Source organism: Montipora capricornis, chromosome 8, assembly GCF_036669925.1.
Source record: "Montipora capricornis isolate CH-2021 chromosome 8, ASM3666992v2, whole genome shotgun sequence".
Classification (NCBI taxonomy): Eukaryota; Metazoa; Cnidaria; class Anthozoa; order Scleractinia; family Acroporidae; genus Montipora; species Montipora capricornis.
In genome coordinates this window covers 8,206,469-8,226,468 of record NC_090890.1, presented here as the reverse complement: position 1 = coordinate 8,226,468, position 20,000 = coordinate 8,206,469, and the positions used below count along the sequence as shown (strand labels likewise).

General features: G+C 40.6%; 3 protein-coding genes across 4 annotated transcripts in view; all 3 read right to left on the bottom strand.

Moving 5' to 3' along the window:
* The window catches only part of LOC138058906 (cornifelin homolog B-like), a 10,244-nt gene extending 9,332 nt beyond the window's left edge, over nt 1-912 (bottom strand). The window contains exon 1 of one of the 2 annotated variants that reach the window (XM_068904358.1): nt 788-912. The gene's annotated coding sequence lies outside the window, so the exon portion shown is untranslated. The remainder of the gene's footprint in view (nt 1-787) is intronic. The other variant, XM_068904359.1, reaches the window with a different exon arrangement.
* Nucleotides 913-3,828: 2,916 nt separating this feature from the next.
* On the bottom strand, nt 3,829-13,085 carry LOC138059058 (18S rRNA aminocarboxypropyltransferase-like). The gene is made up of 7 exons (XM_068904567.1): nt 12,905-13,085; nt 12,750-12,805; nt 10,332-10,668; nt 9,441-9,510; nt 7,471-7,580; nt 5,998-6,055; nt 3,829-4,808 (listed from the first exon to the last, which is right to left on the bottom strand). The coding sequence occupies exons 1-7, from the start codon at nt 13,035-13,037 to the stop codon at nt 4,364-4,366; spliced, it is 1,209 nt and encodes a 402-aa protein (XP_068760668.1). The 5' UTR covers nt 13,038-13,085; the 3' UTR covers nt 3,829-4,363.
* A 1,284-nt stretch (nt 13,086-14,369) lies between these two features.
* Nucleotides 14,370-20,000, bottom strand: part of LOC138059636 (fas-binding factor 1 homolog) — a 37,633-nt gene continuing 32,002 nt past the window's right edge. Inside the window, exons 23-26 of the mRNA XM_068905251.1 lie at nt 19,946-20,000; nt 18,666-18,780; nt 17,235-17,368; nt 14,370-15,745 (exon numbers count right to left, since the gene is read on the bottom strand). The exon at nt 19,946-20,000 is cut by the window's right edge and continues 83 nt beyond it. Coding sequence (XP_068761352.1) covers nt 15,689-15,745; nt 17,235-17,368; nt 18,666-18,780; nt 19,946-20,000 — 361 coding nt within the window. The 3' untranslated portion in view covers nt 14,370-15,688. The remainder of the gene's footprint in view (nt 15,746-17,234; nt 17,369-18,665; nt 18,781-19,945) is intronic.

Below are 20,000 nucleotides of genomic sequence, written 5' to 3'. Positions count from 1 at the left end.
GCAAAATTGCGCGAACACAAATTTCCTCTACCATTCCCCGCAAAAATCGGGATGTAATATCGGTTAAAACTCTTATGCACATTTGGACATCAAATATTAATTAATGGTTAATTTGTCATTAAAAAAATGAAAAAATACAGTTAAAACAAATTTAATTAAGCAGGGAAAGTCCAGGCATCAACAACAGGGGTAGAAATTATGAGTTTATCCTTATTTACACAAACGATGCGAAAGTGACTGATCGACTAAAACAATCGTGGGAGGATAAAGAAAAAAAAATTGGCGGTATATCTGTTTCCAAGTCACCAGGCTTGGAAAGAGAATTTAGCTAAATCAAAATGTATCTTCTGCTATGATCTGTTCTGAGTCTGTTATTTTCAACTATGATCAGTTCTGAGTCATTATGTAGTGTATATTGAAATCAAAATAATTGAACCATTACACATTTACGGTAGCTGTGTTCACTCACACTTTAGCATGTACTCACTCACAATGTCCTTTCGTAGAAGAATTCAGAAAAGCACAAGTTTTTCATTCTCCCACAGTAGACTAAATCCGACAGATACATGACAATCAACGTATCAAAATCGCACAAAAGAGCCATTTAAACCGGCAAAAGAAACAAAAACGCTTAAGCATTTGGATCAACGTTACAGACGCCAAACAAAGACAAAAGTGAAAATGTTGTATACGTAATCACACCCTAATCATCACGATACGTCTTCACGCTCACATGTCTCCTCTAAGCAAGAATGGGAAATTATCATCGACAGTTGACTCAGCTTACCTGACAACCAGAACGAAGAAATGATTCCTAAAGAGTCCACACCTCTTCTGAGGGTTTGCATAAAATGAAACTTACCCCGCCAAATTTGCAATTAAGCCCGTTCTAGGTTTATCTGCGTGACGTCATAGTTGCCTGGGAAACCCTGAGATTTGAAATACATCGGGCTGGGGGCGGGGGGCGGGGGCGGGGGTGTAGCATTTTAAAAGAAAACACTTCGAGAAAATGGCAAGTTTTGCTCATTGTTGACTTTCGAGGATGCCGTTGATCGTGAGTGGAGGCAAAGGTCGCTATTTATGGAAAGCGCTGTGTGTAATAATGACACTTCACTTTCACTTTATTTACAAACAAATCACGATTGTACAAACAAGACCATGGTAGTCCATAGTTGGTGTAGCGATTCTAGGTGGGCCACTTACGCTGCTCTCACAACAAAGTAAACAAAAAAACCACTTAGAAATTGACAAGAGTTATACAAACAAGAACTACCAAAACCAGCTCCTCGTACATAAGAGACAACAATGTTTTCAGATATTACCGAAAAGCAACTGCTGCCTGGATGGCACAGTCGGTTAATGCGCGGCCTTGCTGCAAGAGGTCCTGAGTTCGATTCCCAAATCTCACATCCTTGTTTCGACTTCTTTCCGTTCTGTGTAGCTTAAGTAGCTTTAAATACCCGAAAAACGGAGCACTGATGGCGAGGAGAGACTAAACTGAGCGCACCGTCGACTTCCGGTTTGTCAGTTGAATTACTGTTACTATACGAGTTATCGACGTTAAATGTGGTTGCTTTACGTTTACTTTTAAAGAAAAGCCATATACTTTGAAAGATCCTGACACGTAGCGTACATTCATCCCCTCAATTTTAAGAAACTTTTGAAACAATTAGTTTTATTTACGTTTAGTGTGTTTCCCTACGCTGGCGGATAACATTCCATACTTTCGTACCGATTCTAGAGAAGGAAAATAACCGTTGGTTTTACGTGGAAGCTTTCAGCTATTACAGACCGCGTGGAATAGGAATGGATTTATTTAGAGCGAGTAAACAGATTTGAGATATTGGGTGGCGTACGCTGATTGTCAACATCATGTGGCAAAGAGGCAACCGATTTCAAGTAAAGACATTTACCTCACAGAATTCCTGAATTTACAAAAAGAGACACACTACAATATTTGTAATCCTCAAAATGCATTAAAAGCAAAATCCTCTTTTGTGTGACAATTTTGTCCAGATGCATGTGTATTTAGGTCCTGACCCCAAGCAACAAGACCGTAGGGAATATTTAGAGGATATTACAAGATGGCGAGAAGATATGAATGTTATGTTTGAGTGGCAAGAACAATATCTCGCGAGTGAGCGCAGCAAGGTCCGTACTGCCACGATCCCGAGCCAATATTCCCCAGTACGGATAGAGCAAGTGAGGTTAGTAAGGAAATCTATCAATTTTCTCATTTTTCATACCATCAGCTTCCATGTACCGGAGAAGAGTGTTCATATCAGTAGCCGTCTTCTTGTTTGTGTTTGCTCTTTTCTGTTGGTTGATAAAATCGTCTATGGCTTCCGGACGTTCGGTGACGCCTGTTTCAGTTTTTCCGCATCAAAAGTTTCCAGCATCCATCTTTGCAGCCTCGGCAAGGAAACTGGAAACTTTTTACCTTCTTCATCCATCTTTGCAGTCTCGGCAAAAATTTCAATATTCTTAGCTTTTCCTGATAGTTTCGCTGTGAAGAATGACAATATTCTCATTTTTTTTTTCACAGTTTTGGTTTCGACCAAATTTTGAATTTGCCAGCTTTGATCCAAAACAAAAATGATACACGACTTGGGGTGTATACACGGAGTATACACTCAAAATCCCGACCGAGAAAGAACCACAAAGAATACACAAAATCCCCGACCGAGAAAGAACCAATCAGAGCGTTCGGATTTGTCGAAGACTGGCTTTGACATATAATAATTTCATCGTTTTCATGTAGTAAACGTTTTTTAGCAAGGCTGGTCTCATTTCTTTGGAGTTGTTGTACAAAAATAAAATTTCATTTCAGCTCATTCGTGTGCTTTACAGTTCATTGACGCTAACTGAACACTGAAATGGCTTCCTACGAAAATTCGCAACAGCTTGTGTTTAAAAGAAAATTTCGCCCGTTATATTATAAAGAAGTACTCGAATGTTTTCTCATAAAATTAAGGATAAATATCACTCGTATTTTCCCAAGTTGCAGACTGAATTGCCCTCGTCGTCGCGCGACTCCGGCAATTTCTGCAACTTCTGAAAATACGCGTCATATTTTAAATCCTTTATGTTACTCTGTCCCATGCGATTACCTATGCAAATACCCAATTAGATGCACGCCCAATTTTGACATCCAACACAAAGAGTTCCTCTAAGGCTAAGCATTTCCTACCTATTTCTAACATTAAAGTTGTAGGGAAAAGATTAGCGTTATTTTTAGATCAGGTAGATGAAGCTTTCGGAAAAGAGCAGGGGGACACTTCGTGACGCTTGGTGAAATCCACGTGCTTCTTATTACTTCCGTTTTCTGGACTTACAGCGGTTTTCAATTGAGTGTCGAAAGTAATTAGCGAATAGACCTTTTTACCGATACGGCGGCCATTTTGATTTCTATTGTTTCGAATGGCCATTATGGGATGCCTAGGGGGCAAATACATATCAATTTGCCCCCTGGGCATCCCATAATGTCTTTCGAAACAATAGAAGTTGGTTTCACTTCTGATTGGTTGTAAAAATAGCGCGAGAACTTTGAACCCATCACTGAGTGAAGTAATGCACAACCAAAGCAATTCGCTAATTACTTTCGACACTCAATTTAAAACCGCTCTATCTGTTCACGTAACGACAATGCTGCATCTCTCTATTCGTTTTTTCACACCTATGACAAACACGACTTCAGTGTCAGGCGCCGGATAAAGAGGGGCGTACCGTCGAACGAGGAAGGAGGGGCGCTAGGGGCGTATCTCGCCTCGCGTAGACCTCTTCTCCCATTTATAACGCGCTGAACATAAACGACACACCAGAGGCGATTATCTGAATAGTCTGCAATTCAAATGTCCTCACAAGTCGCTTTTGCATTTTCATTGAGTACTTTTCCTACATCCTTACCGTTACTAGCACTGCCCAGCAAAACAGAAAACACCTTACTCCGTTGGTTAGAACCAATACTTCCTAGGTTCTTAACGATCATTCAGATGCACCTCGTGAGAGTTTCTTAAAGGTTTGGAATTACTTTGGTTCGCTGCCAGTTTCTTTTTCGAAATAGCAAGATGAAAATTGAGCTGTATTAACACGATGTTTGAGATCATTGGCATTAGCCATCAAACCCGTTATTTAATCGGAACACACTGTCCACTTATTTCAACGTTGGTTCTTAAGAGTGTCGGCGAATGGGCCCTGATTTTGATTCAACGTTCCATCATGGCTCTTACACCAAGCAGAGAAAAGTAAGACGTCTCTGTGATTTGTTAGATACTTTGGATTTCGTCCGAGAAATGAACGAATGCAACTTAAGGCGTTCCCGCTTGGAACTATTTAAACCATAGTTGTGTTTCATAGCGTCGCGCTATCCATCCGCAAGCAGAATCTGTCCAACCATCTTGGTTACATCTCGTGAACTTTCCACGGGCGATGAAGCAACACCTCCTTGCAGAGGTTTCCCTGTTTCTTTCAGAACATTGTGATCTGAGTAATTTTCAAGCAGAGTTCCGCCACACGCACCCACTTCATTATTTTGGAATTCGAAAGAATATTCTTTCTTCTTTCCAGAGATAATTCTTTTTTTATCTTGACCGGAATTGCCGCGTTCACAAACAGCGTTGCTGGTGCCATCTTTGCAACCTAGATTTTCCGCAAATGGAGTATGATCATCCTCACTATCTTCACCCTCATTCTCCTCATCCTCCGTCTCCACATCGTCATCAGCATCATCATCACCGTCGTTAATACGGCCTCGGGGGTCTTCGTCATCTTCGTTTTCGTCGCTGTCATCGCCTTCACTTGAATCGTCACTGGAAACAAACAGAGGAAGTAAGAGTTAGGTTAGGCTTAAGTAAGACAAGTCGCATAATAGTTCCGTAGAACTTAAGCACCCGGGCCCGGTTGTTCAAAAGCCGATTAACGCTAATCCCATATTAAAAATTAACTAAGGAGTTTATTTGTCTAGTCCCAAATACTGTTCAACGCTGATATTTGGCAAAACTTTGCATTAGAAGAAGTAAATCTTGTAAAACAAAAATAAGCAAACTAAACCTTCACCAAAAAGTTGAAAACATGAAACAAAAGTTTGCGCTAATCCTGGATTAATTTAATCGGCTATCGAACAACCGGGCCCCGAGGTTTTTGAGTCACTGACGGAAACCGGAAGTGAACATTTCGCAAGCCGGGACAGTGGTCTCTCCCAAGTTTTAAGTTAATCGTCTCTAATAGTGAAAAGATACTTAGCAATATAAACATGATAGTCTTAAGACCACTTAAAAAAGAAAACAGCTCACTTCCGGTTGCCGTCTGAATTAAGGTATGTTACCATGGAGCGTTTTTGAGAGGCGGACGGCAACCGGAAGTGAGCTGCTTTCCCTTTAACTCTTCTTCACACAACCACATTTATATTGCTAACTATCTTTTCTCCATCAGAGATGATTAGTATAAAACTCTGGGACACACCACTGTCCTGCCACGCGAAATGTTCTCTTCCAGTTGCCGTCCGCGTCTCAAAAACGCGCGTGCTTAAGCACTCTACTGGCACTAGTCTTGCACCTAAGGATCCTAAGAAGATTCCTGGCTTCAGCGGGATTCGAACGCATACCCGAAGCCGTACCGGTGCCAAATGAACTACCAAGCGAGCTACAAACTTGAAAGCCACATCTATTAAAAGAAGTCATTTGCTTTTTCTCGCGAGAGCCACTTCGGTTTTTTATAGGCTCGCTCAGTACTTACGCTGCCACGAAAAATTTAATATCATTGCCATGGCGCAGGCTTTAGCCTGGGCACAGGAGTTCGAGTGAACACAGGACGATTCAATGGATAAGGGATTTATGACGCGAAATGATAAAAAAACATCAAATGAGATTGTAAACGATGCGCGCAGATGTCAAGACGATTTAAGGAATTGTTTGAAGCTTTTTTTTATGGCAACTGCCAAACAGTCGCGAGTTATCAACGCGTAAATTCACAACAAACATTAACATTAATTCTACAAACCTTACGATTTGCCGGTTTGGATTGCAGTGCTCCTTTGTCATATCGATGTCCAACAAATCTGTGATACGGTAAAAATTTAAGTCCGAATTACTCTCTATTTATTGTAAAAGTTCAGAGTTCGAGGTCGAGAAAAAACAGTCGTCTTCAAATCTAAGGAGAAGCTTCTGTTCGAAGTTGCACTCCAGCCCAGCCAGGGCCCCTCCGTCATTGATACCAATTTTCACAAAGAGTAACAATTCTCAAAGTTTTCTTGTGTGTTACGGAAGACACTGGGCAACTGTGCTGAGAATGAATCACGGTCAAGTTTGAAAATACGGTTTTCTTCTTCCTCTTCTTTTACTAAAATTTTACTACTTAATTATCTTTGTAAATAGATAGGTCTTTTAGTTTCCGTACACATCGTGAAATTATATATTAGATATACTATTCTTAATTGTTTTAACTTTTATTTCTGGACAGCAGTTTTTATATGGGAATTCAGTTTCCCCCTATTGCTTTCCTTTACCTATTGTACTTTTGTATATATATTTTCTTTTGTACATTGGTAAGAAGCTTTATCAAAATTAAAATTAAATTAAATTAAATTCTTCCACGCGGGGCCGCCTTGTTCTAAAATGAAGGTTCTTTTGAGCGCATAACCATAGCTGTGTTATAGGCGACTACAAAAAAAATTAGTGTGAGCGCAGATGACGTTTTTTGAAATGAGTCACGGAAGCTTTGGCCAATCACAGCAGATGCAGACAATCAAATGAGCCAATCATAACGAAAACTGAACAAACAGTTCCAACCGATGGATCCAAAGCGCGGGAAAACGAAATCGAGCATGCAGATCACAGTTTTTTGCTTTTGCGGTTACTTCTGATTGGCTGAGAATGTGGCGCGAAAGTTTTAAGCCAATCACCAAGCGGAGAAATACATAACCAATGAATTGCGAAATCATTTTCGACACTCACAAGAAAACCGCTCTCTTTGACAAAAACACCACGACATACATTCAGTATACACAAGGTAACTGACTATTTGTTGAGTTAAGTTTGACCATGGCCTCTTGTTTGGTTTTTTACTTCCGGTTGTCCCAGATTCAACTCTAAAAAGCTTTGTAAAAGGTCAACTGGTTACCTCCTGCCGGATGGGGTTCTTAATCATGCTTCCGTTAAGTTTGATTTTTTTTTTCAGATGATCGTTAAGTGCACTACCACTGTAAACAAAGCATTTACGTTTTGCAAAACGAGGTTAAAATGATTGTGAAGTGTGCGGGGTGAAGGTAAGATCCACCTTACATCATAAAAATGCGTAATTTCTCAAATGCCTTGGATCTGAACGCCTGCGACAAGCTCAAACTTTGTGCCTTCAAAACCTCGACTCCCTGTGCTTGGTAACCTGTTGCGCGATCGTTAGAGCACACGCAAGATGGAAAACATGTAGGCAAAGCGTTCAATCACATTGCTGGGCTTGTGAACCTTCTAAAAATACCTTGCGTTAAACGTTGCTCGTGTTCTCTTTCGCACTCTTGCAACCAGTCATCCTGCACTTCAACTACATCTTTGCTGCTTTTACATGAGGCGTACCGGTCCAGAAGAACCCTTAAAATTGAATGAACAATCAGCTTACTTAAATTTGCCTAGAATACTGCTCGACTTAAGGTTCTGCAATCCAGAGGTTATTGCCAATCACCAACCACATCGCTATTAGAGGCCAGAACGCTTGCCTTACACCATACAGTCTTTCACGTATACACCCTTTTAATAAGCCGTTTTCCGCTAATGACGTCAAATTCATGCTTTTAAAATTTATTCAGAAATGTACAAAGGCTTCAAACAAGAAAAGAAATCGGAAAAGTTTTAGGCCTTTGTACATTTCTAAACAAAAGTTGAAAGGAAGAGTTCCACGTCATTAGCGGAAAACGGCATATATTAGACTTATTAAAAGGGTGTATAGTCTCTTCATTTCTTAACCCCAATGTGTCTGGGGGTTGATTCCGGAGTCCGAGTCAATACGCTCATAGGAGCGTAGCCGCGACAAACAGTCTTTTCATCGCGACTAAGCAGGCCAATTGGCTAAATCGTTTTATACTGCTATAATTGAGTCAAAATAGAAATACGTTAAATTTGTAAACTGATGTTCAGTGCCTTGTAGATCAGTACGTTGAATATTAATAATACAGCAAATTGACATATCAGGACCCAGGAGTCATAACAACACTTGGTGTGAGTAATATCTCCCGGAGGAGAGCAGTACTGAGTAGTCAATGTCACCAACAACAGTCCTTCACAGGACTAATATCACCCGGACGATCTTACTGCATCAAATTGGTAATAAATGTTGTTAAAAGTGTTCTTTTATGATATCCGTCGCCAACCTGTAAGTTCAACTTAGGTGTTTTTTTCTTTTTTCTAATGGAAACAGAATATGACAGACGATGACAAGCGTGAAAAAAACACTCTCAGTCCAAAAAAGTTGTTATTAGAGAGATTAAGCTACAAACAGCAAACGTTGCAATGAAGTTTGAGCCGGTTTCGCCCAAAATGGAAGAGCTTCTTTAATAATAATCCATTTCTTGCTTGCTAGCACCCGACATCGGAAGGAGGCAATGTGGCCCAGTGGTTAGGGCACTTGCTTGAGATCTGGTGGTCCCGGGTTCAAGAATCGCTCTGACCACTCGTTAAATTTGATCCTGGTAGTCCCTGGTTCAACTTTCTAGCTGCACTTGTAAATAGCCAACTGGTTTGCCTCCAGCCAGTTGGGATTCTTAACAGTTTTTGGTTGTTGTTGGTCTGTTCCAACGTTTCGTTAACTGTGTTTCACCGGCCCTGAAAAGCCCCTATGGGGGAGCGGTCAATTAAGTATGTATTGTATTATTATTATTAACTTCTTAAAGGAGCAAGACAAAAGAGAGAAATGATCCTCGCACGTATCTGGACAAAAAGCAATTGTCTCTTTTAGACACCTGAGATATTTTGGCAGATTCAACGGGATTTGAACCCATGAACCTCTGCGATACCGGTGCAATGCTCTGCCAACTGGGTTACGAAGCCATACAGTTGGGAGTAGGTCAATTTGTTGTTCCCGTGAAAGGATACAATGAATGACAGAAATGTATGTATTGGAAGTGCAGGTTATTCACAAAAGAGAGAAAGCAAGACAAGTTTAAAAGAATAAGAGAAGTTGCATGCTTTTATGAAAAAAAGGAGCCTGCTGTTTCCCTTTTGCCGTTTCATGCAAACACGATGCTAAATCTCTTTGTTGTTTTTAGAATTTTAACCGTAATTTTGAGATGCGTTTGACTAAAATTACACCGGATTTTTTTTTTTCAAATATCGGTCATTATTTTGCAGGTGGGTGTGGAATAAAGGTAGCTGCTTGGAGATTTTCCTTTGAAAAGGGATTTGAAATTGATGTGAAGTCCGTCCTTATCATCAGCTCAGGGAGAATAGCATACTTACTCGTTCAGCGTATAAAATGAGGAGCCCCACTTGAATCGCTTTAGGAGAACAGCACCGAGATCTTGACGACCTGCAAGAACAACCATCAGAATAGTTGACAGACAGACAGACTGTTCAGCATCGGGCTGCCATGCGGGAGGTCGAGAGTTCGACTCCGGCCGGACCAACACTCAGGGTCTTAAAATAACTGAGGAGAAAGTGCTGCCTTTGTAATTACATCCGCAAATGTTTAAGACTTTCAAGTCTTCTCGGATGAGGACTATAAACCGTAGGCCCCGTCTCACAACCCTTCAATGTTCACAACCCAGTGGGACGTAAAAGAACCCACACACTATTCGTAAAGAGTAGGGCATTGAGCTCCCAGTGTTGTGGTCAGGCCTCATTTCATTCATTCACGTGCTGGGTGAGATTGCCAATGGACTGATAGCGGCTGCCAGCGGTGCCTATATATGCTGATGTGACACCCATAGATCACTTGCTTGTAAAGTGCATTTGAATATGTAAATAGAAAATGCGCTATATAAATTCATTACCATTACCATTACCATTACTTGTAGATCCAGATAGATAGATTCACTGTAAGTCCTGACCCCAGTTGTTCGAAGGGTGGATACCGTTATCCACCCGATAAATCAGTACCCACTGGATAACTCAATTGGTTTTGTTAGTGAATATCTGCTGGATAGTCATTTATCTGGCCCCAGTTGTTCAAATGATGGATAGCGCTATCCAGCAGATAAATCACTATCCAATGGATAAACACTAGCAAAACCAATTGAGTTATCCAGTGGATAGTGATTTATCTGGCGGATAGCGCTATCCACCTTTTGAACAACCGAGGCCTGGACCCTAATCACCACTAACTCCATGAATAATACAAAATGTGCATACCTACAATGTACAGAGTGGCAGCAAACGCTTCAACACAAGACAGTTTACAAGGCTTTCCATAGTTAATGGGATTTGCAGCAATCAAGTATGGCAACAACCGCAAATGACCACCTTTCATTCTTCCAAATGGTGTAGCATCTAACTTGGCCCAGGAGCAGTCGATTACTGCAAGTCCGTGTTGTGAAATGAGGCTGTAATCTTGAGGGGAAACACATTGCTTACCAAGGGGACTTAAGATGAGACCATTGAATCTCTGAGAGAGCTTCAGCGTCTTTACAAAACCAAGACGTGACAGCTTTCTCCCTGAACACTTCTTAGGGTCACAATGCTCCAAGTCCTGTTAAAATAATTAAAACGAAAAATGGGTTCACTTTCTTGGGTTGGATAATCAGGACAGCACCAAATAAATAGCAAGTCACAACAATTTCACTTACAGCCCTATAATTTCTTGTTTACAAACATTGATGTCACATCAACACATTTGCCAACCACGGAACAAAAGAGTTCAACAGCCAATTAGGTTCTGGTTGGCATATTAATAACAATGTGTGATGTCATGAAAAACATAGCTAAAAGGCCCTACGCTTGTTGGCTGTAGGTCTCAAGTTCAAACAAAAACCAGATTTGACAATAACATATTAACGATAATAAGAAGAATTTTTACAGTTGACCCTAAAGTCAAACTTGATGAACGCAATGAGATAAAAAAAAAAAAAAAGAACATGATCAAACAACGCTGTACTTTTTGTTGTTTATGACGATAGGATACCTGCTTGAATTGAGCGTTTCCCAGGGATTTTCAATAATATTGAAAGTGCTGAGTTGTAACATTGTAAAATGCATAGTGTGTCATTGAATGACGTCTGCTGTGTGTTGACAGAGATGAACCATGATATAAATGGTGGGACACTAACCCTGATGGCGACAAACCTGAGGAAGGAAATAGTGAACAGGAAAAGGGCCAAAGAGCCTGACCTACCCTTACAGAGAAAGATGCCCAGCATACCTTAATGATTATGCAAGTGAGCTGGAGGAGAGTCTTGCTGAAGGTGATCAGGTGTTTTACAGTTTTGTTTACTGTATTACAAAGTGTCTCCCATTTTTAAACATATAAGGAGGCGATTGAATCATGAGAGGCAGAAAATCTGTAGGCAGTTCTGAAGGAGGGGATTAACTCTCTTACTGAAAACAATACACTCATTTTGACTTCCAAATTGGGGATTTCAAGTGCAAAAGAATAAAGGAGGGTCCTAAAACATACAACACCATGATGTTGCAAAGAGTTAGTCAGCTCATTTGCTCTGACACTCAATCTCACATCAGTGTGCAGATACTTGTAAACACAATTTTACTCCAGATGGGAATCATAGGTTCAACCTAAATGCCCCAAACGATTGTGAGACAAGCCTGAAGGTTATAAACTCAAGGTAACTTTTTCTAGCATGGAAGACTTGCATATAGGCTAAGCAAAGCCCTGCATGGTTTGAAAAACTCTGACAGAAATCAAAACATTAGGTTACAAAGTTTCCTAGAGGAGAATGATTTTTCCCTGTTGCTCATTGTGTTTACACCAAACAAATAAGGAGTATAACCCCTCTTGGGATATGGAAGGGGTTGTGAAGTAACCGAACATACACCATCACAACTACTACGCCACACATGGTGCATTGTTACCAGGTTGTCTCAATTTTGTGTCTGACCCAGTTCAGTAGCACTGAATTGCAGGGATGCATGAATTGTGTTGGATAGGAAGTGTGATGCAGGCCTAATTCTTATGGACTACAGTGCTGCTGACTCAGGGTTTCATACGATTGGCTCACAGACATAAAACTAGTGTACTGGATACAAGTACAGTTATAAATAACTGGTTTTCTCATGTTCTGGAAATATAGGAAACAATCAAAAGTGGCTCTGTCATCATGTTGCATTGGTAGCAGCAGTTCAGGTGGGCTTGTATCTTACTCGGTGCTAAGAAAATACTTCTCAACTCGGGAATAAAAGTTAAATAAAAGGAAAGGAAAGGAACTTGTCTAATCTTTTAGCGCTCTAGAGCACTAATCGGGGACACTGTAAATTGAAATTAACAAGTTAGCGCAAATCAAATCAAATAAAACATATGAAATAAAGTTCATTCCTCCATCATGTGTAGTGAAAAAAAAAAAATTCAGCAGAGCAAGTGGTGCAGTTGAAGTGTGTGAAACTGTTGTAATTGTTGGGTGCAGATTAATTACTGCTGATTTCATGGGTAAAATTCAATCAAATTCGTATCTTTAAGTAATAAATTAGTTTGAAGATTCTTGAATTAAAGTCGTGAATACGAAATTTGTAACAGATCACTCATTCGGTCCTTTTGTTTGTACATATCAACCCCATTGTAATCTATGCCTAGAGCTCTGTGCCTATGTTACATTAACTTACCCACATTGACAACGGAAAAGGAAATCCTCGGCCATAATCCTTTATTCCACTGTCATCTGTAATTAAGATAAAGAGACAGTAAAACAGCTTGAATTGGAAAGATTAACAAAGGTTCACAACTAAGGACATTTTGATGAATCGAACGATCTCCTCACCACGAGCCTTTTCGTTCTTGTCGCTCTCAAAATGTGCAGAACCATCCCAAGCATTTTCAAACTTTGCACTCTTGCTTAGCTTCTGACGATGTGGATCCTGTTTTCCTTTCCCTTTGTACTTGTGTTTTCCCATTGAAATCAGCTTAATTTTCCGCCATTTTGTTTTTTCGTCCCCAGAGCACTCTGTGCAGTAACAAAAATATATCGCGTGACCAGCTCGCGTGACCAAATTTCGAGCGATTTCCTTGCCGATTTCCACTTCCTGCCATCGCGGAACCAGTGAAAGAATGAAATACAAATATTCAACTCAGGTATTGTTGCACAAATACTATCAGCTCTGGATTAGCGTAAGAGGTGCTCCCAACTCATACCTGGGAAAATATTGGTCGAGTTCATCTTTTTGCAAGTTTTTCAGGCTCAGCACATAAACTTGCAAAAAACAAACGAGACCAATATTTTCCCAGTACGGACCAAACAAGCTAGTTCAATTATATTTGTATATTGTTTTCTTTACCTTCTTCCGATTCTTTTTCGGTACTTGCCTCTTCACCTACTTCTGTTAACGGCTCTGGAAGGTAAAATTCGTACTGGGACTCCGTCATGACTAAATGAAAAACATTTCTCGCATTTTTCTTTTGTGTCCGAGAAAATGACAACAGTTTGGCAACATATATACGCTGCTTCGTGACCAGTCCATCTTATCCTTCTGACTCGGGTTGCTCGAAGCATCGTTAGCGCTAACCGGCGTTAAATACCATGGAAACCTTTCGGTTCTGATACCTCTTAACCAACGGTTAGCGCTAACCTGAGACTTCCAGCAACCGGCCCTTGTATTGCAAAATTCGCGCGGCTTTTCCCGCTCTCTGAGCATACATTGCTTGGAAAAGTCTCTCACGTCACCAAAGCGCCGGATAAAAGTTGTAACATTGCAGGCCTGTTTATTGCAGTATTTCATGTGCAGCGAATTTTATTTAAGTTTGTCCCTCAGCTTTCAATGCATTTGAGGTCAGTAAAGTAAGTACCAGTATTAGTGGGAACAAGTAATACTGCATGCAATCAGGATAGGAGGAGCACCCACCCCTTCCCTAACAGGAGCGGATCCAGGATTTTTCTTAGGATGAGGTGCATCACAAAGGAATGGCGTAGCTGAGTGGTGACGTTTCTTTTTTTTTTTTGGCAGAATACCAGTTGTATTAGAAGGCCACAGGTCATCCCGGGGGGGGGGAGGGGCGGGGTGCGCACCCCCGGCACCCTTACCCTAGGTCCGCCAGATGGGTGGATTGTTTTTCGCTTTGTTCAGCTTCATCCGCTAGTGCTGACGTCATGCAACGCTCCTTGACCAGGATTGCTGCGTGATTTCGGCGTGACAGCATTCACTAAATTTTAGCAGCGGTGTTTGTTAACGCAAGCAGAAGGGTCAAATCAGGTTCAGGCAGTCTCCAGACAATCAAGGACAAAACTCTTTAAAAACAGCTACTTTTATTAGGAAAAAATAGTTTCATTCCGGACAAAGGAAATATTTTACTCGTGAGACGGTTCCTCGTTACAAAGAATTTCTTTTCCGCACAATTTTACACTATATACAATAAAAAAAGGTGAATAAATATCGCTATTCAATTACTTTCATTTGAATAGTAGCATAGTATCTATCTAAATGATAAAAGCAGCCAACTGATTACCCATACTCTCAAAGAAATGAATGTTGTTCAGTTATTTTTAACAGGAACAAATCTACAAGACCTTCAAGCAATCCGTTTTCTATTTCTTGGATCTGAGATAGAGCTGTCAACATACAATCCGCACAGTCATGACTTCAAGGAATAACCGCACTTTTTAGGAAGGTGCAAAATTGGTACATACAGAATTATGCTCACGATGTTCTCCAAACATCTTAAAAGTTTAAGATGAGTTAGAAATTTTAAAACCAGGCAAAATGAGAGTTTCATTGTTCTCCTAAGAAGGTTATTCTGTTTTGGCCTGTGACAGTTTTAAGTCAGTCAGTTCTTTGAATGTTTGCAAGTACTAGCAGTGCATGAAGCATCAGTATTTGCAAAGACTACTCCAGTCTCCCTGGCGGCCGTTTTAGTACCGCCACGCGCAGTCACGCGACGCTCCCTCCCATTTGCTTGTTGGAGTCGTCACGCAAACCTTCTCGCCAACAACAAATCACCAAAAACGACTGCGAGGGAAATTGGGACTGTCCGTGACAAAATCAAAATCCCTCATGCTACTAAGAAACAATAGGCTAATTTGCGCAACTCTTGAAAAAATGCGAGACGTAAAGTACTTGCTAAATGTTACGAAAGTTAAAAAACTGACGACGGCTTCGGCAGTCCCCCGCCCCCCGCCCCCCGAACAATAATGTTATTCATTCGTAGGGAAAAATCATGAAGATAGCCCCGCGCATTTTAGTTCAATTATTAGCCATAATCTTTAAAAAGCACAACTTGGGAACCAATCAGTTAACCTTCTTAAAGATCGATAACGTGACCGTAAAACAGCGAATCGTTCGAGTCCATTTACTGGACACTTCTCCCATTTTGAGCAATGGCAACGAAACGAAACACACTTCAATCGTGCAATATTTAAGTTAGCGAAAAGTTTGAAAGGGAAGATTTCGTTGCCGTAGCTGTTACCTTCGTTTCTTAAAAGCTCTCTCGTGATACTTAGCTATAAGTTGCGCAAATCCATCAAAGGAGCGGGGAAATAAAACAGAAGAGTACAGACAAAGTCGAGCTGTCAGTAAGCCGTTGAATATTTAGCGCCAAGATTGTCTTTCGTTTGCTAAGACATTTGAAGTTTGCTAAGGAACTGGGCTTCTTGTTCAAGGAATTCTTCATCCTGGAAAACAAAATGAAAGAAATGCGTGAAAGTTCTCTTCAACTGGCTGTCATGAGCCCAAAGTATCACTTTATAACGGTTTTCAATTGATGATGATGATGACGATGATGATAAAAAATAAAAAAAGCAAAGTCTCTGTTTACGAGCCAGAAGGCCCATCAGGCCGGCACTTATTTCCGGTTTCACTAACATGAAGCGACTAGGAGTATTTCTACTCCCCCCTGGATGGGATGCTAGTCCATCGCAGGGTTACCCCCAGGATTTCGCCAGTACCCATTTATACACATGGGTGGAGAGAGGCACCGTGAGAGTAAAGTGGCTTGCCCAAAAACACAACACAATGTCCCCAGCCAGGACCCGAACCCGGACCACTCGATCCGGAGTCGAGCACTCTAACCATGAGGCCACCGCGACTGCCAAAAAAATATTAGTCACCTACAGCTGCACTATCATGTAAATTATGGAGGGGAGCTATTGTAGCATAGAGCAGCAGCAGCATCGCTTTACCCCAGTTTCCAGCTAAAGAAGATGAGCTTAATTACTCATCTTTTCAGGGAGACCGCCAATCAAATCAAATTAGATCAGTTCAAATCAACTGTTGGTTTCTGCTGACAGGGAGAAACCGGAGTACCCGAAATAAAAAAACCTATCGCAGCAGAGTAAAGAACCAACAATATTAACGTACATACATATGACGCCGAGTTCGGGATCGAAGCCGGGACAGATTGGTGGTAGGTGAGAACTCTCCACCATTTCCAAGCCTTGTTCCAACACTGCACTAACCTTTTTACCCCACCATCAAAGGAAGCTTAAAAATCTCGAGCCACCATTTTCATTAAAAAAGAGTCCAGCCTTCAGCAAACAAGATGGTGGATCTCTCCGATACATTAAAACACTTTTTAACAACACTCAGTTATCAAGCTTCACGCTTGTAAATTTGAACGACGTGGAAAAATGCATTAAGGACGGTGCCTACTAATTCAAAGGTGTGTCTGCGCGATTTACTGAATATGCGAGAAAAGCAGATCTCAGATAATTAATCAACAATATTTGTAAAACGCTTTACAATACAAAGCAATGTATGCCGTTCTTTTCCAAATTGAAGCTTAATTAGCTGTGAAAAATGCATGGTTACCCCCAATTTTCTCTTTGGATACCGAGAGCACTTGCTAAGTTCTGCTTTCTCTGAATGGTTTTGAACCACGCAAAAATATTCCTGTATTAATAAGCACCACCGATAGGAAATCCGAGTATCTCGAGATGCGCAGAACGTATGCGCAATAACAATAGTAGACACCGTCCTTAAAACACTTTTTAACAACACTAAGTTATCAAGCTTCACGCTTGCAAATTTCGGGTAACGCTCTTTGCGACCACCAAATATCAATTTTATATCAGAAGAGAATACTTAGCTTTGTAACTGACAACCAAAACCCTTCTCATCAACAACCAACAACAACAACAGAAATGACGAGTGTCGACAACCCACCTTTTCTCTATCCTTGGACCACTTTCTGAGCGTTCTTTTCAATTCAAGACTGTTAACTAATAAATCCGGAGTTACAGAAGCAGAACCAAGCTGGGAGGGGTGGAACAGATTTGACGAGTCTCTTGCAGAAGAATCTGTTAATTTAAGATCAGCAAAATTGCATTGCGATTTCATGAAAACCTGGCTTTGGCCGGAAACAGTTAAACACTGTTACGTAAAACTTATTATCTTAGATACTGAAGGTTTTTCTCACTTTCAGCAAAGACAAAAGGGTTGGCTGCAATAAATTTCGTCTCCTAGTATGGGGTGGTTTAGGTTTCAAAGACAAACGCGTTGTTGATCATTCACTGTTTTCTGAAAGATGTCAGTATTACAGTTGGGACGAATCTTGCAGAAAAATTTGCGAAGGAATGCGATTAGACAGGCCATTGAATCACCTAGAGCGATGGACGTCTGGTAAACACAGTCCGTAGCACCGACATAAGATGACTCCGAGCCAAAAAATATGCAAGTAAGCAAGCACATTCTGCTGTTCAGCGTATTTTAGCGGTCATCTGAATGTGTTACTTCTTAGCAAAATGTTTGGCCGCATCTTGATTTTTTTAAAAACAGAGGGAATTCAAGCAATAGCGATAGGCAAGGAAAGCTGTAGACTGCGTTGCAAGCGTTCCGATGCAAAGGCAGGGCTTTGAAGATTTTTTTGTTCATTCTAGCCACGAGAAAATAAGGGCGAAAAGGCTGTTCCCGCAGCCTCCAGTTCCAATTTTCGCGCAGCCAGAATACGGATGCATGATGACGCCATTTGACTACAAGTACCAGAATCCGTCAGGTTTTGCTTTTCTCATGCTAATTAGAGCTATTGTTATTTTAACCCCACTGGGAATACAAAATTTAAATAAGAAAAGAAAACCAAACTGCATTCTGGTAGTTGTTGTCAAATGACGTCATCGTGAAAGTTGCCTATTGGCCGAGTCGGAAAATACCATAATACTCTTTGTTTCTCCCCCCCCCCCCCACCAAATTTTGCATAAGCATTGTTTCCAGTTTCTCTTGGGACTTACAATGGTCACAAGAGAAAACAACAGTAATTTGCTAATTCAAACTTTGGGGCGACAAACAAAGTATAGGGGGTTTCACCTGATGTCACAGCAGCCATCTTGGTGCACAGAACAATAGAAAAAACGTCTTTTGGGAATTTGACTCTATAGTAATGTAAAACATGAGCACCAACATGGCCGTCTAATCACGTGATTGAAAACCATCTATTACGGTATTTTCAATACTCTTCTTTCGCACGAGAAAGCTTGACGTTCTGCAGGGTATGTGAACCGTAAAACGCTGGTAAGATTATTTGCGCTCCGCAAAAGGAAAAAAAAAAAAGAGTGCAGCCTCGAAAATTGTACGCCGCTGGCCTTAGAAACGAGACCTCACCTATTACTTGTTTCTGATCAGCAGGGTTGGTGCGATACCCCTCGCACTGCCAGCAGCGTCCCGTCTGTTTGTCTTTCTCCAGCAAACGCCTCTCGTGAGCGACGGCAAGACGGTCCTGGTGGGCATGGGAGAAAATTATACAATATTTAATTGACTATCATTTCAAAATCCTAGAGGCATCTTCCCAAAATGTATATTTCTCAACTTTATCCAAATTCTCTTTCATTACCAATCCATGATTTTTTTTTAGGGGTAAGGGGTTCTTTAAATAAAAACAATGAAAGGTAGAAGTGATCCTCGTCTATACCCTACACTTCAAATATATACATTTACTAAAAAACAATGTCAATGTCCAACTCAGTTAACCATGACCCATTACCAAGAGTAAAAAACTGACATTGAAAAAACAAGTCTGAATCATCCATTAACTTAAAGTGGTACTATGATAAAAAAAATCAAATATTTTTAAAAAATGGATTTCAAAACTATGTTAACTAAACACAAAATGACCCAAGTTTTAAGCCTTAATCTCAAAAAGGGACTCCTTTATTTTAACTGGACTTTTCCTATTTAATGGTCCGCCATTAGTAACTATAACATCTTGAGAGAATTAAGAATGCAATGCGTGTGTACGGCACTGGATTAATACGCAGCACGGCAGTTTCGGGCTTTCAGATTTTTAAGCTGAAATTTTAAGCTATTGAGTGAATGACGTCACTTTTCCCTAGATCCAACCCTCTGAGGTCCAGTCGGGCAGTTTTGAACGTGAGAAATGGCAGACCATGAAATCCAAAAGTTACATTCAAAGTAAACACAGCCTTTGGATAAAAACCAAAGCTCAAAATTTTGCCAGGTAGGTGTTAAGCAAACACACTAACAAAATCTGAAGAAAAAAAGACAGTGATTTTTTGATCACAGTACCACTTAAACGGCATTACATCAACAACTACAGCGGTTTTCAATTGAGTGTCGAAAGTAATGAGCCAATTGCTTTGGTTTATGATTACTTCACTCAGTGATTGGTTCAATGTTGTCGCGCCACATTTTCAACCAATCAGAAGTGAAACCAAAACCAATCGTGGCTCGCGCTTGCACATTTTTCCCGCGCTTTGTGTCGGCTACGTGTAATTAGTTTCAGATTTGACTGGGTTACTGGATTGTCTCCGTCCTTTTGATTGGCCAGAGTTATTACTTTGGTTTTGGTTTTACGACACTCGATTAAAACTCGCTCTAGAAAGAAAAAAACTCTTGAAATTGAAACACGATAACAATGAGCCTACTTGAGCCAGCTGTCGTTCTTTCTCTTGTATGACAAGAAACATCCCTTCTGCTTCC